At 44.0% G+C, this 18,859-nt stretch overlaps 1 protein-coding gene across 7 annotated transcripts in view; it reads left to right on the top strand.

Moving 5' to 3' along the window:
• Window positions 1-18,859, top strand: part of LOC143378585 (protein trachealess-like) — a 186,161-nt gene that overhangs the window by 27,096 nt on the left and 140,206 nt on the right. For all 7 annotated transcript variants that reach the window (XR_013088310.1, XR_013088308.1, XR_013088311.1 and 4 more), the window contains exon 2: window positions 13,707-13,739. Coding sequence is in view for 3 of the 7 variants with exons in the window: in XM_076830406.1 (XP_076686521.1) it covers window positions 13,707-13,739 (33 nt within the window). In the remaining 4 variants the exon portion in view is untranslated. The remainder of the gene's footprint in view (window positions 1-13,706; window positions 13,740-18,859) is intronic.

Genomic DNA, 18,859 nt, shown 5'->3' with positions numbered 1-18,859 from the left:
AGGGAATAGGAGAGATTGAATGTTAATCCTCGAAAGAAAGAATGACCTTAGTTTTGTAAGAATATAGCAGTTGAAAATTCGCGAAAATTCTTTGACAGAGGCTCGAGAGTTTGGCGATGACACCCTCCTAAGCAGCCGAGAAATTTACAAGCCCAGCTGCCTTTGGGATCGCCCTAACGACGTTGTTTCGACGGGCGTTTCGTGGCCACGGACCGTTCCGCCTCCGAGAGAGCATAATTTTACGACCAAGATTGTGGAAAACCGTCGGGACGCGTAGTCCTCGAATAGTTATTAATAACAACCGCGCGGCCTCGTATATCGTGGCTAACGATACCGAAATGCGGCTGCTCGCGCACCACCAGGCTCAATGATAATCGCCCCTAATAACACACGCGGGAACACCGCTTTAACATCCGAAACGGGGGATTACGCGGCTGAAAAGTATCACGACATACCTCCAGGCCTGCTACATTGAAATCTTTCGCGAAAACACCACGGTCCTTTACAAACACGCGACACGGGGACATGTGCTTGCTTACACTGGATGGCATCGTTCGGCCAAACGACGATGTACGCACCTCGTGACGCGTTAAAACGATTTGCACGCCGCATTACCTACTTGCAGTGGGTTCGGAGTTAAATAATGGCCCCCTTCTTTGCTTTCTGCGTCTTCAAGGAGAACAGTCTTATCGGCGGAAAAGGAACTACAGGCATCAACCGGAAACGCTTCCTCCCTGAGATATTTGTACCTACTTTTCGAGTTAGGATAGAAGGAACATGCGAAAGAAGGACTTTACTAGGAGGACGAGTTAACTCGCCATTCAAAAGTTCCTCTGGGCGTGACAAAATGAGTCGGTTCGTCACGAAAGTTTCGGAGCTCCACTCATACAAAAGCAGTAAATAATATCTCGAGTAGTGTTCCTGATTTCTCGATAGTTTTTGTTTCTCGAGAAATCAGAAATGATATCATATTTCTTGAGAATTCTCGAGAAATTGAAGAAAATATTGCAAAAATTATGTTTTTGGAATAATGTTGATAATTTTTATCAAAAACACAAGAAAACTTTAACTAAATGATTATTCCTGTCTAATTTATACAGAACTTGTGTAAATGAAAAAATAGGTATTAAATATAATTGGTAAATTTATTTATTTAATGCAAAATTTGTACAAAGCGAAACATTACTTTTTGGTTTTACAATTTATTTTTAAATAGCACAATGCGTCTAATGTAGCGTCAGCGAATCTATTTTTTTTGCAGCAAAATCTGTTATTGTTATATTTTGAAGTTTTAGAAATATCTATATTGACTGTTAAATGAAAAAATGTGTCTTTTGACCCTTTTGGAAGAAATTCTGGATCATGCAAAAATTTTACACGGGGTACAATAGTCTTATCTCCTCTTTTCAATGTTTCTTCTTTAATAGCCACAAGAAATTCATTAGGTACTTAATTCAGTATACAATTTTTCTAAATTTTTAAATAAGAATTTATGAGCACCTTCAGCAGTTAATAATATCGAAACTTCTGTACTGTGATTTTCTATTGGAATTCATATAGGTTCTAATGTTATTAATAAGATGTATTATAAATTGTAGATGTGTTTATACGTTCGCGATTAACTAGTAATACATTCATTTACGAAAATAAATGAGATTTATAATATTTTTCCTAGACTTAAGTTTCTCGAGAAATTATAGCATTTCTCGAGAAATAAGAAATAAGCAATTATAAAATTTCTCGAGAAGGAACACTAATCTCGAGTTATACGTCGCATTTGCCGTGCAAATGTTAGTTAATTCTCAATGAGTTACTTCGCCTGTAATACTAATTAAACGTACAATTTTTAGTAAACTGTAGACACTTCTGATCGAGTAATGGTCCAATTACCAGGTTAACACTAACGAGGAGAAGTTCCCAGGTGTCCGCTTCCGATTGCTTTGGTTTTTGGATGTGTTTTAGAGGACCGAATAATAAGAATTGCGTATCTTTTTATTTTGGCCTGCTTGAATGTTTGTGGGTGAAACCAGCCCTCAAAGTTATATAGATCCTCTAAAACATATCCAAAACCCAAAGCAATCAGAAATGAGAACCTGAAAATCTTATAACTTGGGGGTTGGCTTCACCCTCTAAATATGAAAACGGGCCGCTATAAAAAAAACACGTATATCTTATTTTTCAGTTCTCTAAAACATATCCAAAATTCAAAGCAATCGGAGGCGGACACCTGGGAACCTCTCCTTGTGAGAAACTCTATCCCAACTCAGCTTGCACACCATGCATTCCACCTCTCCCTCTATTCTTCAACCGAGTATCACAAGTCACCACCCAATCCAATTTCTGAATAACCCTGCACCTCGCCAGACCTTCCTGTTCAATATAACGCGACAGGGAGAGTGTTAAGACGTTTCACCAGCCCCGTGAAACGTGCACGGGAGGCTGACCACAGGAGGGACTCTCCTCGAGTGAGGTGGCATTATTATAACGCGTCCAGGCGTAATAGGGAAGACGAGGAATTAGCAATTTCGTCGAACGCCCGGCCACTGACGCGGCACTAAGCGTCGGCTGTGCGGGCCAGCGCGATAAACTTTCGAGGCAAATGATGATAAGTCTTATGCATAATTTCCCCGGGTGTACGCGAGATCGTACTCGAGATCCGATAAAAATTATATGATATAATGGCGAGGGGTGGAGGGGGGGCCACGGGTGATTCGTAGCCCGGGGCTGATCGGCGTTCGGGTACGCGCGCGATTCGTATCGTTGGCGTTTTTATCGTGGCCGCTCGGCCCTCGAAGAGGGACGATTACTCGGTGGATCATGTCTTTAAGTCGCGGTGCCGACCGTGTTTTCTTACCCGTGGACACCGATGCCCGGGCTATAACGTTCGCCATAAAAATCCTTAAACGAGATAAGAAGCTTGTTAATCGATGCACCGTGAACGAATAACTGCCGCTTCAAATGGAAACAGCGCTACTTTGACTGTGACTGAATAAACCGTCCGCGGACGAGGACGACGGATAATTCGCGCGATTATGCGCCGCGGTTTCTTGCCGGTCAGGCCGCGACGGAGGCGCGTCGTCAGCGGCGTTCGCCAGGCTTTTGTAATCGGGTAGTGTTTGCTGCTTTTTCTTCTTCCTCTTTGGTGATCACTGTGGGATATGGGGTAGGAAGTATGTAGTAAGACTATGGGTCTAAGGGTGGTTAATAAAAGTATGATAGTTTGTTGCCAATGTGTTTTGTAGAAAGAGGATGTCTATGAGGTGTATTTGATAATTTATCGTGGTGTTATTGCTGTCGTTGTAAATGGCGATAAAGAATAGTCTTTCGGACCACTGTCACTGAGGATGTGGTGCACAATGGGATACAGTATCGAAGGGTGTAGTAGTATTTGCAATATCGAAGTAGAAAGTTATTTTATACACCTTTGAATTTTAGTTAAGAGCAGAGTATAAACTGGTGATTACAGGCTTTGCTGGAGAGTTGCGTTTAATAGTAGCTATGAATAATAATTGAGGTTCTAGTAGCTTGTTTGATATTGCCAGGAAAGTTACGGATATAAAGTATGTCGGCTGTAATTAGTTTTTAAAATATTGAATATCGTATAAAAGATTTCATAGTATTAAATTTACGTAGTTGCGCCATTGATTGAAAATCACTCACAGGATATATCCTCGGTGCCTGTAGCAGGATGTAACGGACTTTGCATCCTCTGCGTGATAGTGAAATCGTTTTATTCCACACTCTGAGATAATGATTGTACTATGTATGCTTGTTAAACATATTCATCAACTAAAGTGTTTCCTTTAGACGAATAAGGGCGGCACTTAACGTAACCCTAGTTTATACAGAAAGTGAATTCCGTAAGAAATTTTGTCCGATACGTAAATAATAATAAGATATGAATATTAAACCGAAGGTATAATTTCAGTGGAATTATTATGGGAAGTAAAAACTTGACGAGCAGCCTCTCCGAAAAGTCACGATAAGTAGCTGCGGTCTGAGTTATTGCCTGAATTGTCGAATAAATACCGCGGTATCTATATTGGGCATGCATTTATTCTTGCAACGCATCAATTTTGCAGAAGCTGTAACCGAAGAATGAAATCGGCGCGGAAGGCCCGCAATTCGCGCAAAAAATTGTCGATCTTAATTAACTCCGCGAGAATTCCTTTCAGAGATAGAGATATAAAAAGGAAGCAGACTGTTATCAAGACGGTCACTCACGAGTGTCATTTATTGCCGCGAAAATAATGTTATCTCTGTAGCGAGCTCCGCCTCGAGTTGAAAGAAGTTAATTAGGCTTCGGCAATTATGCAAAGTGTTGCGGCCACTGTCCTCGCCGATAAGTTAACGGCATCGATTGTCGCTGTTACAAGATATTTCGGACACTGCATCTTCCAATCTCATCGCTTTTAAATGTTCCTTCGCACGATCTCCTTTCGATTCGCTGAATCTTAACATTATGCAAAATTCTTTGCGCTCCTTCTATTACGAATCCGTTTAATTAAGACGAAATTAACCAAATTTAACGAATAATTTACATATTCCCTGTAATGGAAGTTTGGTCATTCGCTTAGCTTACAACTCTTAGTAAAATTCTCCGAATAACTCTTCAGGGCTACAGGACTCTAGCATTTCAAGACAGCAAATTTCTGAGAACTCAAGCTTGACAACATTTGGGCGCTCTATAACTCCAAAATCCCAGCATCTAATCACTCTCGAAGCCTACAGTGGCGTGCAAAAGAATTCCATCACCATTCAAAACAGAATAACTTGTTTCAAATTGGTCCAAACCACTTGAGTTCGGCCGATAACTGTGATTTTCACCAACTGTAATTGTTTGTAGCTCATGGCTGCGTTAATCGATTTTTATGAAATTTCCAGCACGTATACAGCTTACTTAAATCTAGAAAAAACATTTTTTAAATTTTCATTACGAGCACAGACAAAAAGTTGAAAAAAAACCGACATTTACTATTTTTCTTAGCAAACTAATCCTTCTAGCTTCTAAAAAAAATCAAGTCATTTGGAGCAATTTTAAACAAGTAATTCTGTTTTAAAGTGTGGCCGAATACTTTTGCACGCCACTGTATAACTCCAACATTCTATCTTCCACTATTCACGCACTATATACTATAACCGTTTCGATCTTTCAATTCTTGAGAACTATTGTCCCTACTCTTCCAGTACCATTGCCCTTCGAGCAGTCCTGAATTCCCGGTACAACTACACAAATAATCACAATTTCCCACTACCAAGAGGGCCCGCATCCACCCCTTCTCCATCACCTACTGCATCCTCTGAAACTACGCTGAAATCGTAACTATCCAGAAATATCCAAGCGCGAGCATTCCCGATCGCGTGGGAGAGACCAGCCGAGTGACCGGGACGAAACGCATTAAGCGTCGAAAGGCCGTCCGTACTCGAAATATCGGGGGGCAGGATAGATAAGGGGCGAGGAAATCTGCGAGAGGACCAAGTCGAATCGAACCAGACTGTCCTATTACCCGGGCAATACGGTAATGAATCTCGATCGGATGCAAATGAGGCAATTCCAGGGGAATATGGTGGTGGGAAGGGAAGGCGGAGGAGGTGGAGGTCGAGTAACGCGTCAGCCCGGGCCCACGGTAGGCAGGCTGGGCCCCGCTGGAGTGAACAGTTGGCGTGGTATCGGGGGCCCCGGTGTAAAAGGGCTGGGGCAAGGGCCGAATGGCCCGAGGGCACGTGCACGCACGCATACATTAACACGCGCGTGCTGCTGACGGACCGCGAGCAGCCAAGGGAGCCGTGTGTTGGCACACGCAGACGTTTAGGCGCCACGGCCTTCGAGCCAATAAATCCACGCTGCCTCATTACTAAGCTTGTCTCTTTAATTGAAATCTCGTGTTTTTCCAAACGGCCTTTTTGCCGTCCGCGAGTATCCAGCTTTTATTTAAAAGTCCGCGACACCTCGCGATATCTTTCCGCGCCGCTCCCGAACGAGATGCCACCGTACCCAGTGTCCTCTTCTTGCCCGCCCGATGCCCACCGGCACCCCACGGGATATTTATGCGTCTCTTTCGCCGCGGCAGCGCGTTCCGTGATCCCTTTCTGCCCGTTCTTAATCGCCTCCTACAGCACTGGCCCCGTTTTTCAGTGAACCAGGAGCTACACCGGGGATAAGTCTGGGTTAAGGGGTCGGTGCAGGTATTTGTGGACTGAGGGCGACGAGGGGGATGGTACGTCTCTCATAGTGGAGATGAAGGTGAAGGAATAGCTTACAAGGAGGCAAGCATTCACTTATAGTGAATGGAGTTTCCCGATTTGGAATATGTTTTTTGAAAGTACTCATAGTAACTAAGAAATCCTGAAAATTATATCTTCAATGGACCTATTTTACTCGTGTTATTGAGGCGTACGCGAAAAACGGGAAAATCCTTTTATTTAAGAATATCTGGCTGAAACCTGGCATCTGTATGTTTTTTGAGGTACTGAATCTGAATGTGATCTTCTTTTTTGTATACAAAAATTTGCTAAGGTAGTTCTCTTAATAAAAAAATCGGTTTCTTCGAGATAACTGAAAAAGGAAAGGCCGGAGAATTTTTTAAATAGGCGGCTTCAAAGTTACCGTGGGGAAACATGAAAACACTTACAATTTTATTCGAACACGATAGAACAGTCAGTGTGAAGATCGTTGAATTGGTATCTTGCTTTAGGGGCCCAGACGTGACCCCTGGGAGTTAAGAAACAGGTTAACATGGATTTTGAAGTAAACTGGTGGGAGGAATCCGATAAAAATATTTAAAAAATTCTTCGGTCTTTCTTTTTTGAGTTATCTCCAAAAGAAACGATTTTTTATTGAGAGAACTACCTTAGGAATTTTTTTATACAAAAAATAACGATTGACTCAGGCTGCGTATCGTTCATCCTGAAGTACACCTGACAGACCACGACGACGTCGTTTGGCGATCCAAAATTAGCAACTCTCTATTAGCGTCGTAATTGCTACAACAAAGCTGGCTCCCGTTCCCTTAATCGCGCTCAATTGTCTCGACAAAAGTCCGATCTCCCGAGGCTCCGTGCCACTGCGAGGCCGGCGCGTCACGAGCGACGAGAAAGACACATAATTTTACCCGGAACGGTGGAAAGTAAAAAAGCGTGTTCGATTAAAGCGTGAAGGTGTCGCGTGACGCAATAAGAGGGGAAAGCGCCGCGTTATCGAACGGAGCGCGCAAGTGGCTATTCCCTTTCGACAAGTCGATTCCAATCCCCATTCATTTTTCTGCGGCGCGAGCCGATTTCGACCGTGCTCGATATCGTGTTTCGCAAAAATCGGGGAATGTCATAACGCGTGTCAGTCGAACGTTTCTTTCCATCGAAAGTCGATCACGCTCGAGCGAGACCGGCCTCTTTTTATCCGTGGCTAGCGAAGCGTAATCTTAACCAGCTTTGAACGTAAAAAGACTAATCACTCGGACGAGGGTTTTCCCATCGAAATCGCTAAAAACAGGGGGCGAATACGCGTACGCGCCGGGGAAACTCGCCGTGGAATCGGTCGATTTTGCTCAGGTTGGATTAAGTGCCGAGAAATCTTTTTTATATTCGATTGTTTCGTTGACATGTGGAAAATGTGACTGATCTCCGGTGGGCGTGTGGAATCGAAATGATCGCGCCGCGAAACCCTAGGAGTCTTCTAAAACGGAGAAAAGGTACTTTTGCGTCGCTCGATATTTTTAAATTCCAACGAACAACCATTTCTACTAACACTTACAGTAATCATATTACAAATACCCAAACACACTAAAAAATGCCTATGACTCCCTCTAAACTCCTCCATTAACACTTCCCAAGCCCAAAGAACTTAGTTAAAATCATCTTCGATTTTTTTTATTATGTTAAATTTTCAGTTGGATGAGCAAAATTTGATTAAGTATAGTTGAAATTAAATTCGATTTGTTTTATTAAGTTAAAAAATTTTGTTGGAAGAGCTAAATTTTAGTGAATTTAGTGGAAACTAACTTGAATTTTAATTGATTACGTCGATATTTTCTCAAACCCACCAAAAAAAAAGCAAAAGTAAAAAGAACCAAGACCAAATAACTTTTCCAACAAAACAAAGAAGCAAAGCAAGAAGCATCAAGTCCATATGAATTTATCTGATCGGGAAATAGCCGTCGATTCCTAACCGTCGCGAGCAAAAGGTCCCGCGAGGCCGCTCTCGCGGGGCGGTTTGCTCGTTAAAGATCACAGCTGAAATATCGCGGCCCGTGTTCGGTTATATTTGAGCCGGACCTCTGGTTACGTGTCCTCGGGGCTGTCGCCGTGAAAAAAGTTTGAGTCCCTTGCACGACAGCAGCAGCAGCATCCTGTCGGTCAGTGATCCTCGGCTGTCGGGCCGCGGCCGTTTCGGTGTAGGTATATTCGGCACGATCCACGGGTCCACGTTCCACGGTCCAAGGGGAAAGGGCCCGGGGGCCCCCGCGCGCGCTGCCGGCCCAGGCGGAGGGAGCATAGCTGGTGCATTATCACATACGTTAAGTTTTTCTGCCTCTATTGGTCCACAACGGTGGCCACGAAAAACTACTGATTAATCGAACCAACACGGCGAGCATTCTTGGGGCCGCATATACCGAACGGGGGCTCGGTGGCATGGCAGAGCGAGGCAGCCGCTGCTCTCGGACACCACACCCTGCGCACCTTACATTCGCGCGGATGTCGGGGGAAGAGACACGAGCTTCTCGGGCAGAAAAACACCACCTATACCATCCAGTGGCCGGTGCCGTCGATCTCTTCGAACGGGAACTGGAATGCATTTCTTAGGACCACGCGGGGGTGGGGGTTACCTTTCGGACATACAATTAACGCTGCCACGATATCGCGCGCGATCGCGAGAAAAACTAACGAGGAACCCGCGGACACTTTGGCGAGCGTTTACCGCGGAAGGTTTGTACCGGGGCTGGGTAGTGTTCCTTCTCGAGAAATTTTATAATTGCTTATTTCTTATTTCTCGAGAAATACTATAATTGCTTATTTCTTATTTCTCGAGAAATACTATAATTTCTCGAGAAACTTAAGTCTAGGAAAAATATTATAAATCTTATTTATTTTCGTAAATGAATGTATTACTAGTTAATCGCGAATGTATAAACACATCTACAATTTATAATACATCTTATTTATAACATTAGAACCTATATGAATTCCAATAGAAAATCACAGTACAGAAGATTCGATATTATTAACTGCAGAAGGTGCTCTTAAATTCTTATTTAAAAATTTAGAAAAATTGTATACTGAATTAAGTACCTAATGAGTTTCTTGTGGCTATTAAAGAAGAAATATTGAAAAGAGGAGATAAGACTATTGTACCCCGTGTAAAATTTTTCTCGACCTTATTCTGCGATCTTTAAACGTTGGTAGCTCGGAGCAACGTTAACCGATATTGATGAAATTTTAGGCACGTATACAACTTACTGCAATCTACAACCGGCTTTTTTTTTAATTTTCATTACAAGCTGACAAAAAAAAGTTTAAAAATCGACCTTTACTATTCTTTTCGTTATACCAACCAAATAATTTTTTTTTTCAAAACGACGAAACGCGTCAGTTAGCAAACTAATCCTTCTGGCTTCTCAAAAAAACTCAAGTTGTTTCGACCACTTCTAAAAAAGTTAGACGATTTTAAAAAGTGTCTGAATATTAATGCGAGCCACTGTAAACTCGCGACCTCAAACGTTAGCATTTATCCACAGGGAAGAACCTCCAGAATATCGAACCCCCTTAGAAACACATTCGGCGTCTCGTTAAGTCGCGAAGGTCCGCGCGAAATCGAAAGAAACGGCTGCTGGAGCTTCACCCACGTAGACACTTTCCTTTCGCGCTTCGTGTCGCGAGCGAAAATGCCACTTGTTATGCCGACACGTCGCTTAGTTATTACGTCGCGCGTATCCGTTCTCCCCCTCGTTCGTGCGTTCTGCTCCGGCGAAACTACCGTTCCTGCGTTTCGACCGTCGACAACCCCGCGGCCTCACCCCCCGGGGGCCGAGCGCTCCTCCGTTGGCCTCGCCGATCAGAAAGCAGCCCGTCCTCGGGACAGACATTCCGCGCAGCCGGCGTGTCCCAAAAGTTAAAGTTTACACCGCTCTCTCGACGCGTGATCGCGCCATGTGTGGATGCGAAACCTGGCCAACCCCCGTCCACCTATTATGACTGCTCGCTGGGCACGTTTGCGGTACGCCCCCGCCGCGAGGCCCGTCTTTCGATCCGTTTCGTCTTATCGACACGTGGCGAGGATCATGCTCCTCTTCTTCTGCCCCGGAGTGGTAATTCCGAACGGGTTCCGCCGGGTGTTTTGGTTTGCTTTCGTCGGTTTAACTACTTCTGGGGCTGGCTGAGGAAGTGGGAGTTCAGATGGGGTTGAGAAATTGAATTAAGACGAGGAATTTGTGGGATGTGAGATGGCAGTGGGAAACTTTAAATGAAGTGGTGAATGTTGATGACTTCTACTTTTGTGAAGGGTTGATATTTGGGAGGGTTCGTGGAAAATTGGCGAACTATCGATTCTTAGTGTTTTGGGATTGACCAGTTTCGCTGCTGATTTCGATTTTTCATTTCATTTTAAAGTCTAAGTAGTTTCGATACGTTCCTCGTCGGAGGAGAGGTTCTATGAGTTATATCTGTCGTAAACGTCGCATTCCTCGGAGGACTAAATACTTGGTAATTTTCGGCCATTACCCCAAGTGGTTAATTCATGTTGCGCCGAGTGGAAAAATAAGGTACAACCGCCTATTTCGGGCGAAATCATTTGCATGTCTTTCACGGCGATTACGGAGTTCGTGGCTAATAAAATTTGAGTAGCTGGAAGACTTCATCATCGATATCGCACGCAAATCTACGCGTAACCGTCAATCTTCTGCACGCGATGCGGATCATCAGTGTGAATTCCGTTCGAAAATAATACCGTTTGCTCACTTAACGGATCTTGGATGAATAACAAGTATTGAAAAAATTCGCACACCTGTACGATAACGTAGAAACACCGAAGAATTCGTTAGAATTACCAATTACCGTATCCCACGCTGACTTCCTCGTATCATCAAAATTAGTACCATTATACCCAAAAACATCAGTCCCCAAAAGCGCTACTACTTCCAAACTGCACATCCCAATTCCGTCAGGAGACATCCCCGCATCTCAAAGTCCCCAGCCCTTTCCACCACCCACCGCGCTAAAATCGCAACTCCCACGGCCTCGAACAACTTTGACCAAGTCGACTTGAAGAACTTCCCGTCAATTTCCTCCTTCTTCTCCAGCAATTTGTATCTGTTAAACATGCACGCCACGGACATACCTACCGATGGGGTAGCGCGGGCGGTGGGGCGGTTCGGTGACATCAAAGTTTAATAAGCGCCATAAGCCGATCCGAACTGCGGCTAAAACTCGCCGAGCAATAAAACCGGCAATAAAGCGTTCGCCTTTCTCACGTAGCGCGGGGGCTGCGGAGGAAGCCGTGTGGCTCGCTTGCATGGTGGTTAACCGAAAGGTTAGAAGGGCGGGGAACGCATTAGCGGTGGAAGGTGGCGTGCTCATAGAGACGTCCGGTCGCCCAATTACTCCCGCATTAAATCAATGTTCCTCCAGGCTGGGCCATTCCGGCATCCCGGTAATAAACCGTGGCCAACATATCTGCACGACTTACGGGCTCATCCCCTGTGTCGCCGCCACCCCCACTGGCCGACGCGGCAGAGGGGTTCAGCAGGCTGGGACGGCCGAGAAATGCGCCTTCTGTCGTAATATTTGGCTTTAAATCATGTCGCGCTGACAGGCCCCACTTTCTTTGCACCTTCTGATTCATCCGCGACACCACTCATTCTCACTCCCTTGCTGGGCGCCGTCCACCCCCCCCTTCTTCTTGTTCAGCGTCTTTCCAGCTCGAGCTTTGCAGTCGGGGGTGAGTGTGAAGACACGAAGAACTTGAGGTGGTTTTTTGGTAGCGGCAAGGTTTTCAGGGTTTGGTTGGATGATTTTTTGGTGAGGGATGATTCTACCCGTTTTGTTGGGTGTCTGGGGTTTTCGTGGGGGTGTGGAAGTGTGTGATATCATGGGTGAGTTAGTGGGTTTGGAGGTGGTAGGTGAAGTATGTGAAGTTGTGGGGAATATGGGGGTGGTAAAGTGTTTGAAGTTGTTGGTGATTTGGATGGCTGCAATTGGAAGCTACCATTGAATGCAGCACTGTTAATTAGGGGAGATTGCTTGACCAATCATTTGAAAATGTCCCTGTGGAGTTTAAGGGGTCGTTCTGGTTAGCGCGCCGATGAATTCAGCGAATTTCAGGAATTTATTACGAAGAAAGGAATTATAGTAATGGAATAAAACTTTTTTCTTTTGATTAAACTACATTTCTGCAGCAAATAAAAAATATAAAAGTAATCAAGTTACTGCTTTTACAATGCTTCTAAAGGCGGTTTTGATGACATGGTTAAAAATTCATGCCTCGCTCGTGCAGGCGATTTCAGCTGTTGAGCTTATCTGAAACCAAAAATACAAACAGATTCTTGATCAGTATGACTGTCGCTATCGCTCAGACTGTAATTAGTGATTTTTTTATCTTAAAAATTAGCAAAATGGCGGGTAAAATGCAAGAATCAATGTATTTCGGCTGTTTTGCTGTTTTTGATTTTAAAAGTAGGTTAGACTCAATAAAAATACTTCGTCGTAGTCCCTGCCAGAGTCATAGGTGTGCAGAATAAGCAATTCAATTTACAAAGCAATCGGTTCGATAGATTTTGAGATTTTACCTGCACGATGTGAAAAAATGACGTTTCGAGAAAAACGCGTTTAAAGTTTTCATCTATAGAGGCCGAGCCTTTGCGCTTCTTACAAAATGCCTATGTAGGAGCTAAAATTATTGTAATTTTTCCATGAAAATTTAACAGTACATTCTTGAGGATATGTACTTTCGAAAAATGTTAAAAAACCGTTTAACCAGAATGACCCGGTAATAATTATAGTGGTGCAGAATTATTGGCAAAATAAGTTAATTGGTCTTCAATCATTGTTGAACACACCTTTCCAAGTACCCAAGAGCTGTTTCTGAGCAAGAAATAACTCAGCCCATTGATTATGCTGGGTAAAAGGAGAATTGTGCCCTTTTCCAGTTTTCCTTTCCTTGGCGCCTTCTGCCTCACTTTTCTCGATCGATGTTTTTCATATCAGCATCTTCTTTGTTACCAATAAGGGGTTCCAATCGTGCATAGGATTAAATCGGCAGCCACGCAAGAACTCGCCAAGTGAAAAGGTTGCAAATTCGCCCGACGGAGGACTGTTCCAAGGGTTTTGCGCGAAGTCAAACGAACCTGAAGTCTATGGCCGCGTTCAAGCGTGAGATTAGCCTCGCGCACAATTTACGACGGCGATCTTATTCACGGCTGGGCTTTCATATAAAAGCTTTTTCCTGTAAGCTGCGATACGTCCTTTGGGCTTGGGGTTTGCCGTAAGAGGGAGATCGCCGAGATGATATGCTATAACAAATTAACACTGGCTACTTATGCACGAAGACTTGGTAACTGTACTGATAATATGAAATACAGGAAGGAAGTCTGAACAGTACAGTTTAAAATTATTCGTGTCGAGTGCACACTAGGTTACCATTAACACTTATTTCTACACGACGATAGGGAAAGAAAATTTAAACAGAAAATTGATGCAAGTTTCTCTGATTGTTACAGGTACCGAGATGACGCTCTCTGTTGGACAGACAGGTGAGAAGACTGACACAGTCATATTACCTTATTTCTTAGAAAAAGTATCCTCTTCGTTTGCTACGCCCTCAAATGTGTTAATATTTAATTATTTCTTTAAACGATATCACGAAACAATACTTCGTAGAATAAGAAACATAGAATTCACTGATAACCTCAACATATTGAACATTATAAGAAATCAGAGATGGGCATTATTTAAATAACGAATCAAATAAAACAGCCTTTATCTTCATTTGTCACCAAATAAAAATAACTCAGAGTTATTTTGTCACAAATGGCTGTAACCAATTTGGGTTTTAGTTGCATGCCATCTATCTCTATCCTGCTCGCGCTCTTTACTCCTACAGTTATTTGAGCTTCAAATAATTTTCAAATACAACTGAATGAAAAGATGAAAAAATTATTTGATGATTAAAATGAATTCCTGTCACTTAAAAAAATTATTTGCGGCCGTCGGATAAATTCACGCCGAACAAAAAAAAGTATTTGTGACGTTTCAAATACAAATAACTTTCAGTAATTTTTATTTCAAATACAAATAACCTTCAGTAATTTTATTTCAAATACAAATAACTTTCAGTAATTTTTATTTCAACTACAAATAACTTTCAGTAATTTTTATTTCAAATACAAATAACTTTCAGTAATTTTTATTTCAAATACAAATAACTTTCAGTAATTTTTATTTCAAATACAAATAACTTTCAGTAATTTTTATTTCAAATAAAAGTAATTTTGATTTATTTTTATTTGATGAGTCGCGAATCAAATTTTTGTCTCTTATTCGAAATCAATTTTTTTATTCGAAATAATTTTTTGCCCACCTCTGCAAGAAATGATAGATACATTGATACAACTATAGAACTCAATGTTGATCGCTGTAGTTCCTCTCCAATCATAAATTACATCTTATAATGAAGTTAGAAAGTACGTTCCACAAGCACCTTCCCAATTATCAAGTGACAATCCCGCAACACCCCCCAACCAATTCATCAAACAAATCTCCCACCCCCGTTCTTCAAGTACCCACGTCTCGATCGTTCTCGACTCATCCCATTCGACTCACGCGGGCCCACAATCGAGCCGTACGAAAACAAAAAGGCAGCTTTCGATCAGGATCAGTGAAATATCATCGATCACGCGTCGATCGACGAATTCCTTCTCCAGCCTTGAACTGATACCCGTGAAATTAGGCTGATCGTCACGCGCAATACTTTAGACGCAACGCATAGAGGCGGCATTAGCTGTCGAAGGAAAGGAGGCTGCTGGTAGCACCGTTTTAAACGATCGCTCCGAGTTTCGATTTATTCCTCGTTTGCGGGAGGAGAGAACGAAGGCGGAGGAAAGGAGACAGCGTGGCGCAAAAAGGAAGCAAGAAAACGTAGGCGAACACGGGGGGGAGGGGGTGGGAGGAGGGGCGGCTTGGGATATAAAGGAGGACGGGAGCGAGGTGAATAATACAGAGAGATTGACGTTCGCGACGCAATTCCATTGTTCAAAGTGAAGTACAGAGCGAGCGCGGTCGCTGGAGCAACGAGCAAGGCAACGAGCTTTGCCACGAGGTTCTTGTCCACCGGTATAAATCAACTCGCGGCCGATCGAACCGACTCCGCTATACGATCCTCACGTATACACCGGCTACATCAAATTAGCGACACTTCTTTCGATCGACATGTCGATGCCCGGTTTTTTTGACATTCCCGCGGAATACTTTCCCTCCGCTCGGACTATTCGCCGCTGGATACCGGCTTCTTTCCATTACGTTGGCTGGTGCCAGGTATTATTCGATCGCGTCGTCCGCACTTTGATTGGGCGCTGGGAAATGACGGGGAGTAAAACTAACGGCGGGGGACGTAAATGACTTTACTTTTTATATTTACGGGGTGTACGTTGGATTTTCTGGCTGACTTCGGTGCTCGTCGCGGGAGGGTGGAGGAAATTATTGGAGGGAAATGTTGCATTGTCTAGCGAGTTCTAAATTCTGTTCTGAAAGATGCACCGTTCGCTAATAAGATGCAGGTGCATTGTTATGTAAGTGGAGTTGTCTGTGCTGTTTATCGATATCACTGTTTGCAAGAGCACTGATGTGTGTGTATCAAGAGACTACTTTACATCTGTAACTATTTATATCGACTAAACATTGAAAATTTGTATTTGAATGAAAGTTCAGCTAGAGCCACTTACGCAATTTGAAGCGCTCGAATTCGAGGTTCGAGTGGCGTTTAAAGAGAGCCCACTGCGAAAGAATTCAAAGTGGCATCGGAGGTAATTAATGTGTCCGGTCGGTGTGATTAACCAAAACTGATCGCGTCACGCTAATTGCAAATGGCCCAACGCCGTCGCGGATAATTAATAAGTGGCGCGTGATACAATCACCATACGCCTGTCGCATCGTCCGATCTTTTTGCTCGCGTATAAAACGCTGGTGGGATCTCGTGCAAAGAATACAGTGTGACTGGCCCGCGAGATTCCATCGTGGAAAGAACAGTGCATATTTTATTCGGCTGTACGTAATTCATCGTATCGCCTTTTTGCAATTCGCTCATTCAAGCAAATCGCCATCTCCGATCGTGCATCGGATTAAATCATCCTTTGCTAATGTCTTTATTCGTGGTGCCTTGGCTGCATCTCGAGATTCGATGCATGTCGACTCGTACGTCAAATATTCATACAGATTATCGAAATATCCTTTTTTAATCCTTTTCTTCTATGTGTGGAAGTAGTTTCTCGATCTTCTCAACCTAACGCCCTGTATTCTTTTCTAAAGGCACTAATAAATGCCAGAATATTTCATCCCAACTATTCCCATTTCACTGGCAAAATAATTTTCTAAGAATACAGGCTTTAAGTCCAAATTTTAGCGATAATCATTTAACGTAGTCCTCTGCTTCCATAAACGGCATCAAGCGTCGTTTAATAATTCCGAAACGAATTCCCAATGAGATTAGAATTCCTTATGCTGCTTGTAATTTGTGAAGAGGGGGTTAAACGATGGCGGGGGACGCTGTTAAAAGGTCGAAATAATTCATACGTGTCGTTAATGAGCTGTTCCCTTCAAAGAGATCGTTAGAGGACAGGTGATTTATAAGTCGCGAAATAAAAGCATTAGGAGGGGAATTCGTAAAACGGGCAATCTGCGGAGGCCTCGGCTCGGGGCAGGTTAATAATTATTGAACTATCGATTAAATGTTCGATCCGAGCTGATTGATCAGCGTTTATATCGCGAATACATCGGCCGCGTCGTGCTCCCTACAATTTTAAACCGGGTCCCCCATCTTTCAAGTGCATCGCGATCCTTTAACTTGCCAACGCGCGAGCGCGCTCTCCTCTCCGCTGGCCCTAATGGCGTTGTTCGGGGAAATTATCGGTAATGAATGAAAAAACGTGCCTCTGCTCTTTTTTCACCCCATCTTGTATCGGTTTATCGACTAATGATTTTAATTAATGTTACCGCCGAACGAATTCGTTCAATTACGATGACTTCGGCTTACCGTGGAACGTGGTTGGTTAGGTGTCGCGTCCAATTCATACGTCTCCTTCGATCCTTAGATCCTTGATCTCCTTAAGTGATTCCATCGACAAATCTGTGCAAGCATTTAACAGTTCTGTCCCGCGTGCTGGGGCGAATAGATGCTAGTTTCGGGGATTCCTTCTATACCCCAATGAAATCTATTGCTAATGCTACAGATGAACGTAGAAAATGTCCTGTATTGCCCAGTATTCAGTATCTAACAACAGATAGATATGCTCTCCTTAAAATCAACTATCTGCCAAGCGGAGAGGTGATCAAATCAAAATCAATCCCATCAGAATTGAATCTGCATTGCGCTTCCCTGCTCGCACTAAGTATTGTCTGCCGACCGGTGTTCCGCGATCCCCGAGCTAGAAGTCCCACAAGCCCAAGTTGCCCCCCGTCGACAAAACATCACTTCCAGCCGCGTGACGCCGCCAGTGTTCCCCGAAAAGCGTGATCCAAGCATCGCGTCAAAATCCCCTCGCGCTCCTGGCCGCTGCAAGGCCAACGATCGCCGCTTTTCAGCAAAGCTACGATCGCCGGGGGAGCCGCGCGAGGACGCGATCAGAAGCCACGGCACAGGAGCAGAAGAAGAGGGCCCAGAAGAGACGGAGACCCGGCCGGGGACCGACGCGGCGCGACGGAGGGGGGAGGGCGAAGGTGGAGGTGGAGGCGAAGGTGGTAGGGTGAAAGGGTGAGCGAGGGGGGCTACGACCGGTCGCGGCTGGACAGACGCATGGATGGACGGGATGGAAAGACAGACAGGACTGGAGACCGCTCATTACGGGCGGCGCATGCGCGAGGAATGCAGCGGCTCTGGTCTCCTCGATCCAATAAATATAGGATCGGGGATCGAGGATCGGATCGGCAGGCCGAGCCGGACGAGGACGGGGGACCGTCGTCGGCTGGGTCGGTAGACCGACGAAGGAAGAACGATGAAAGACGGAGAGGAGCACCCGGACGGAGGGATGCAGGGGGAGGGATGGAGGGCAACGGTCGGGGCAGGGAAGGAAGGATGAATCGATGAACGAATCGGCGGACAACAATGCCGAGCGTAGTAACGACATCCAGTTAAATCGAACGATCCGGCAAAAAAATACGGGGTTGTTTAAGAGACGGCTAACCCGGACTGGTACGCGTACTCCTGTTCGCCGGGCGATCCGTACGATCCGGCTTCCGGCAAAGAATCGATCGCGCCGCGACCGAGAGTCTGTTATTACCGGTCGGTCACAGGAGGGAACTTTGTGCGGTGGGCTTGCCGATCTTTTTCACGACGTTCGGGAAATTCGAAATCTTTGGGCAATAATAGGGTAATACCCGTATCGTGGGTACACTGATAAAACGCAGTAATTATAAGTCAATATGCATGGTTTATCAGAAACTGAATTTTAATGTTGTAATTCACTGTATTTTACGTGGAATAGATTTGGAATAAATGACTGAATTTAGTATAAACACTTGGAACAAACTTAGCGTGTATTATCAGTATCTAAAGAGGTCATTTTTATATGATCTTTGGCTATGAAGTAGAAACAGGCATTTTCTTAATTTGTTTTACCAGTATACCCACGATATAGAATGTTTTACTCTAGTTTGGTGAGAG

This window comes from Andrena cerasifolii, chromosome 2, assembly GCF_050908995.1.
Source record: "Andrena cerasifolii isolate SP2316 chromosome 2, iyAndCera1_principal, whole genome shotgun sequence".
NCBI classification, from domain to species: domain Eukaryota; kingdom Metazoa; phylum Arthropoda; class Insecta; order Hymenoptera; family Andrenidae; genus Andrena; species Andrena cerasifolii.
The sequence above is the reverse complement of the archived record's forward strand: the minus strand, read 5'-3'. Positions and strand labels throughout refer to the sequence as shown.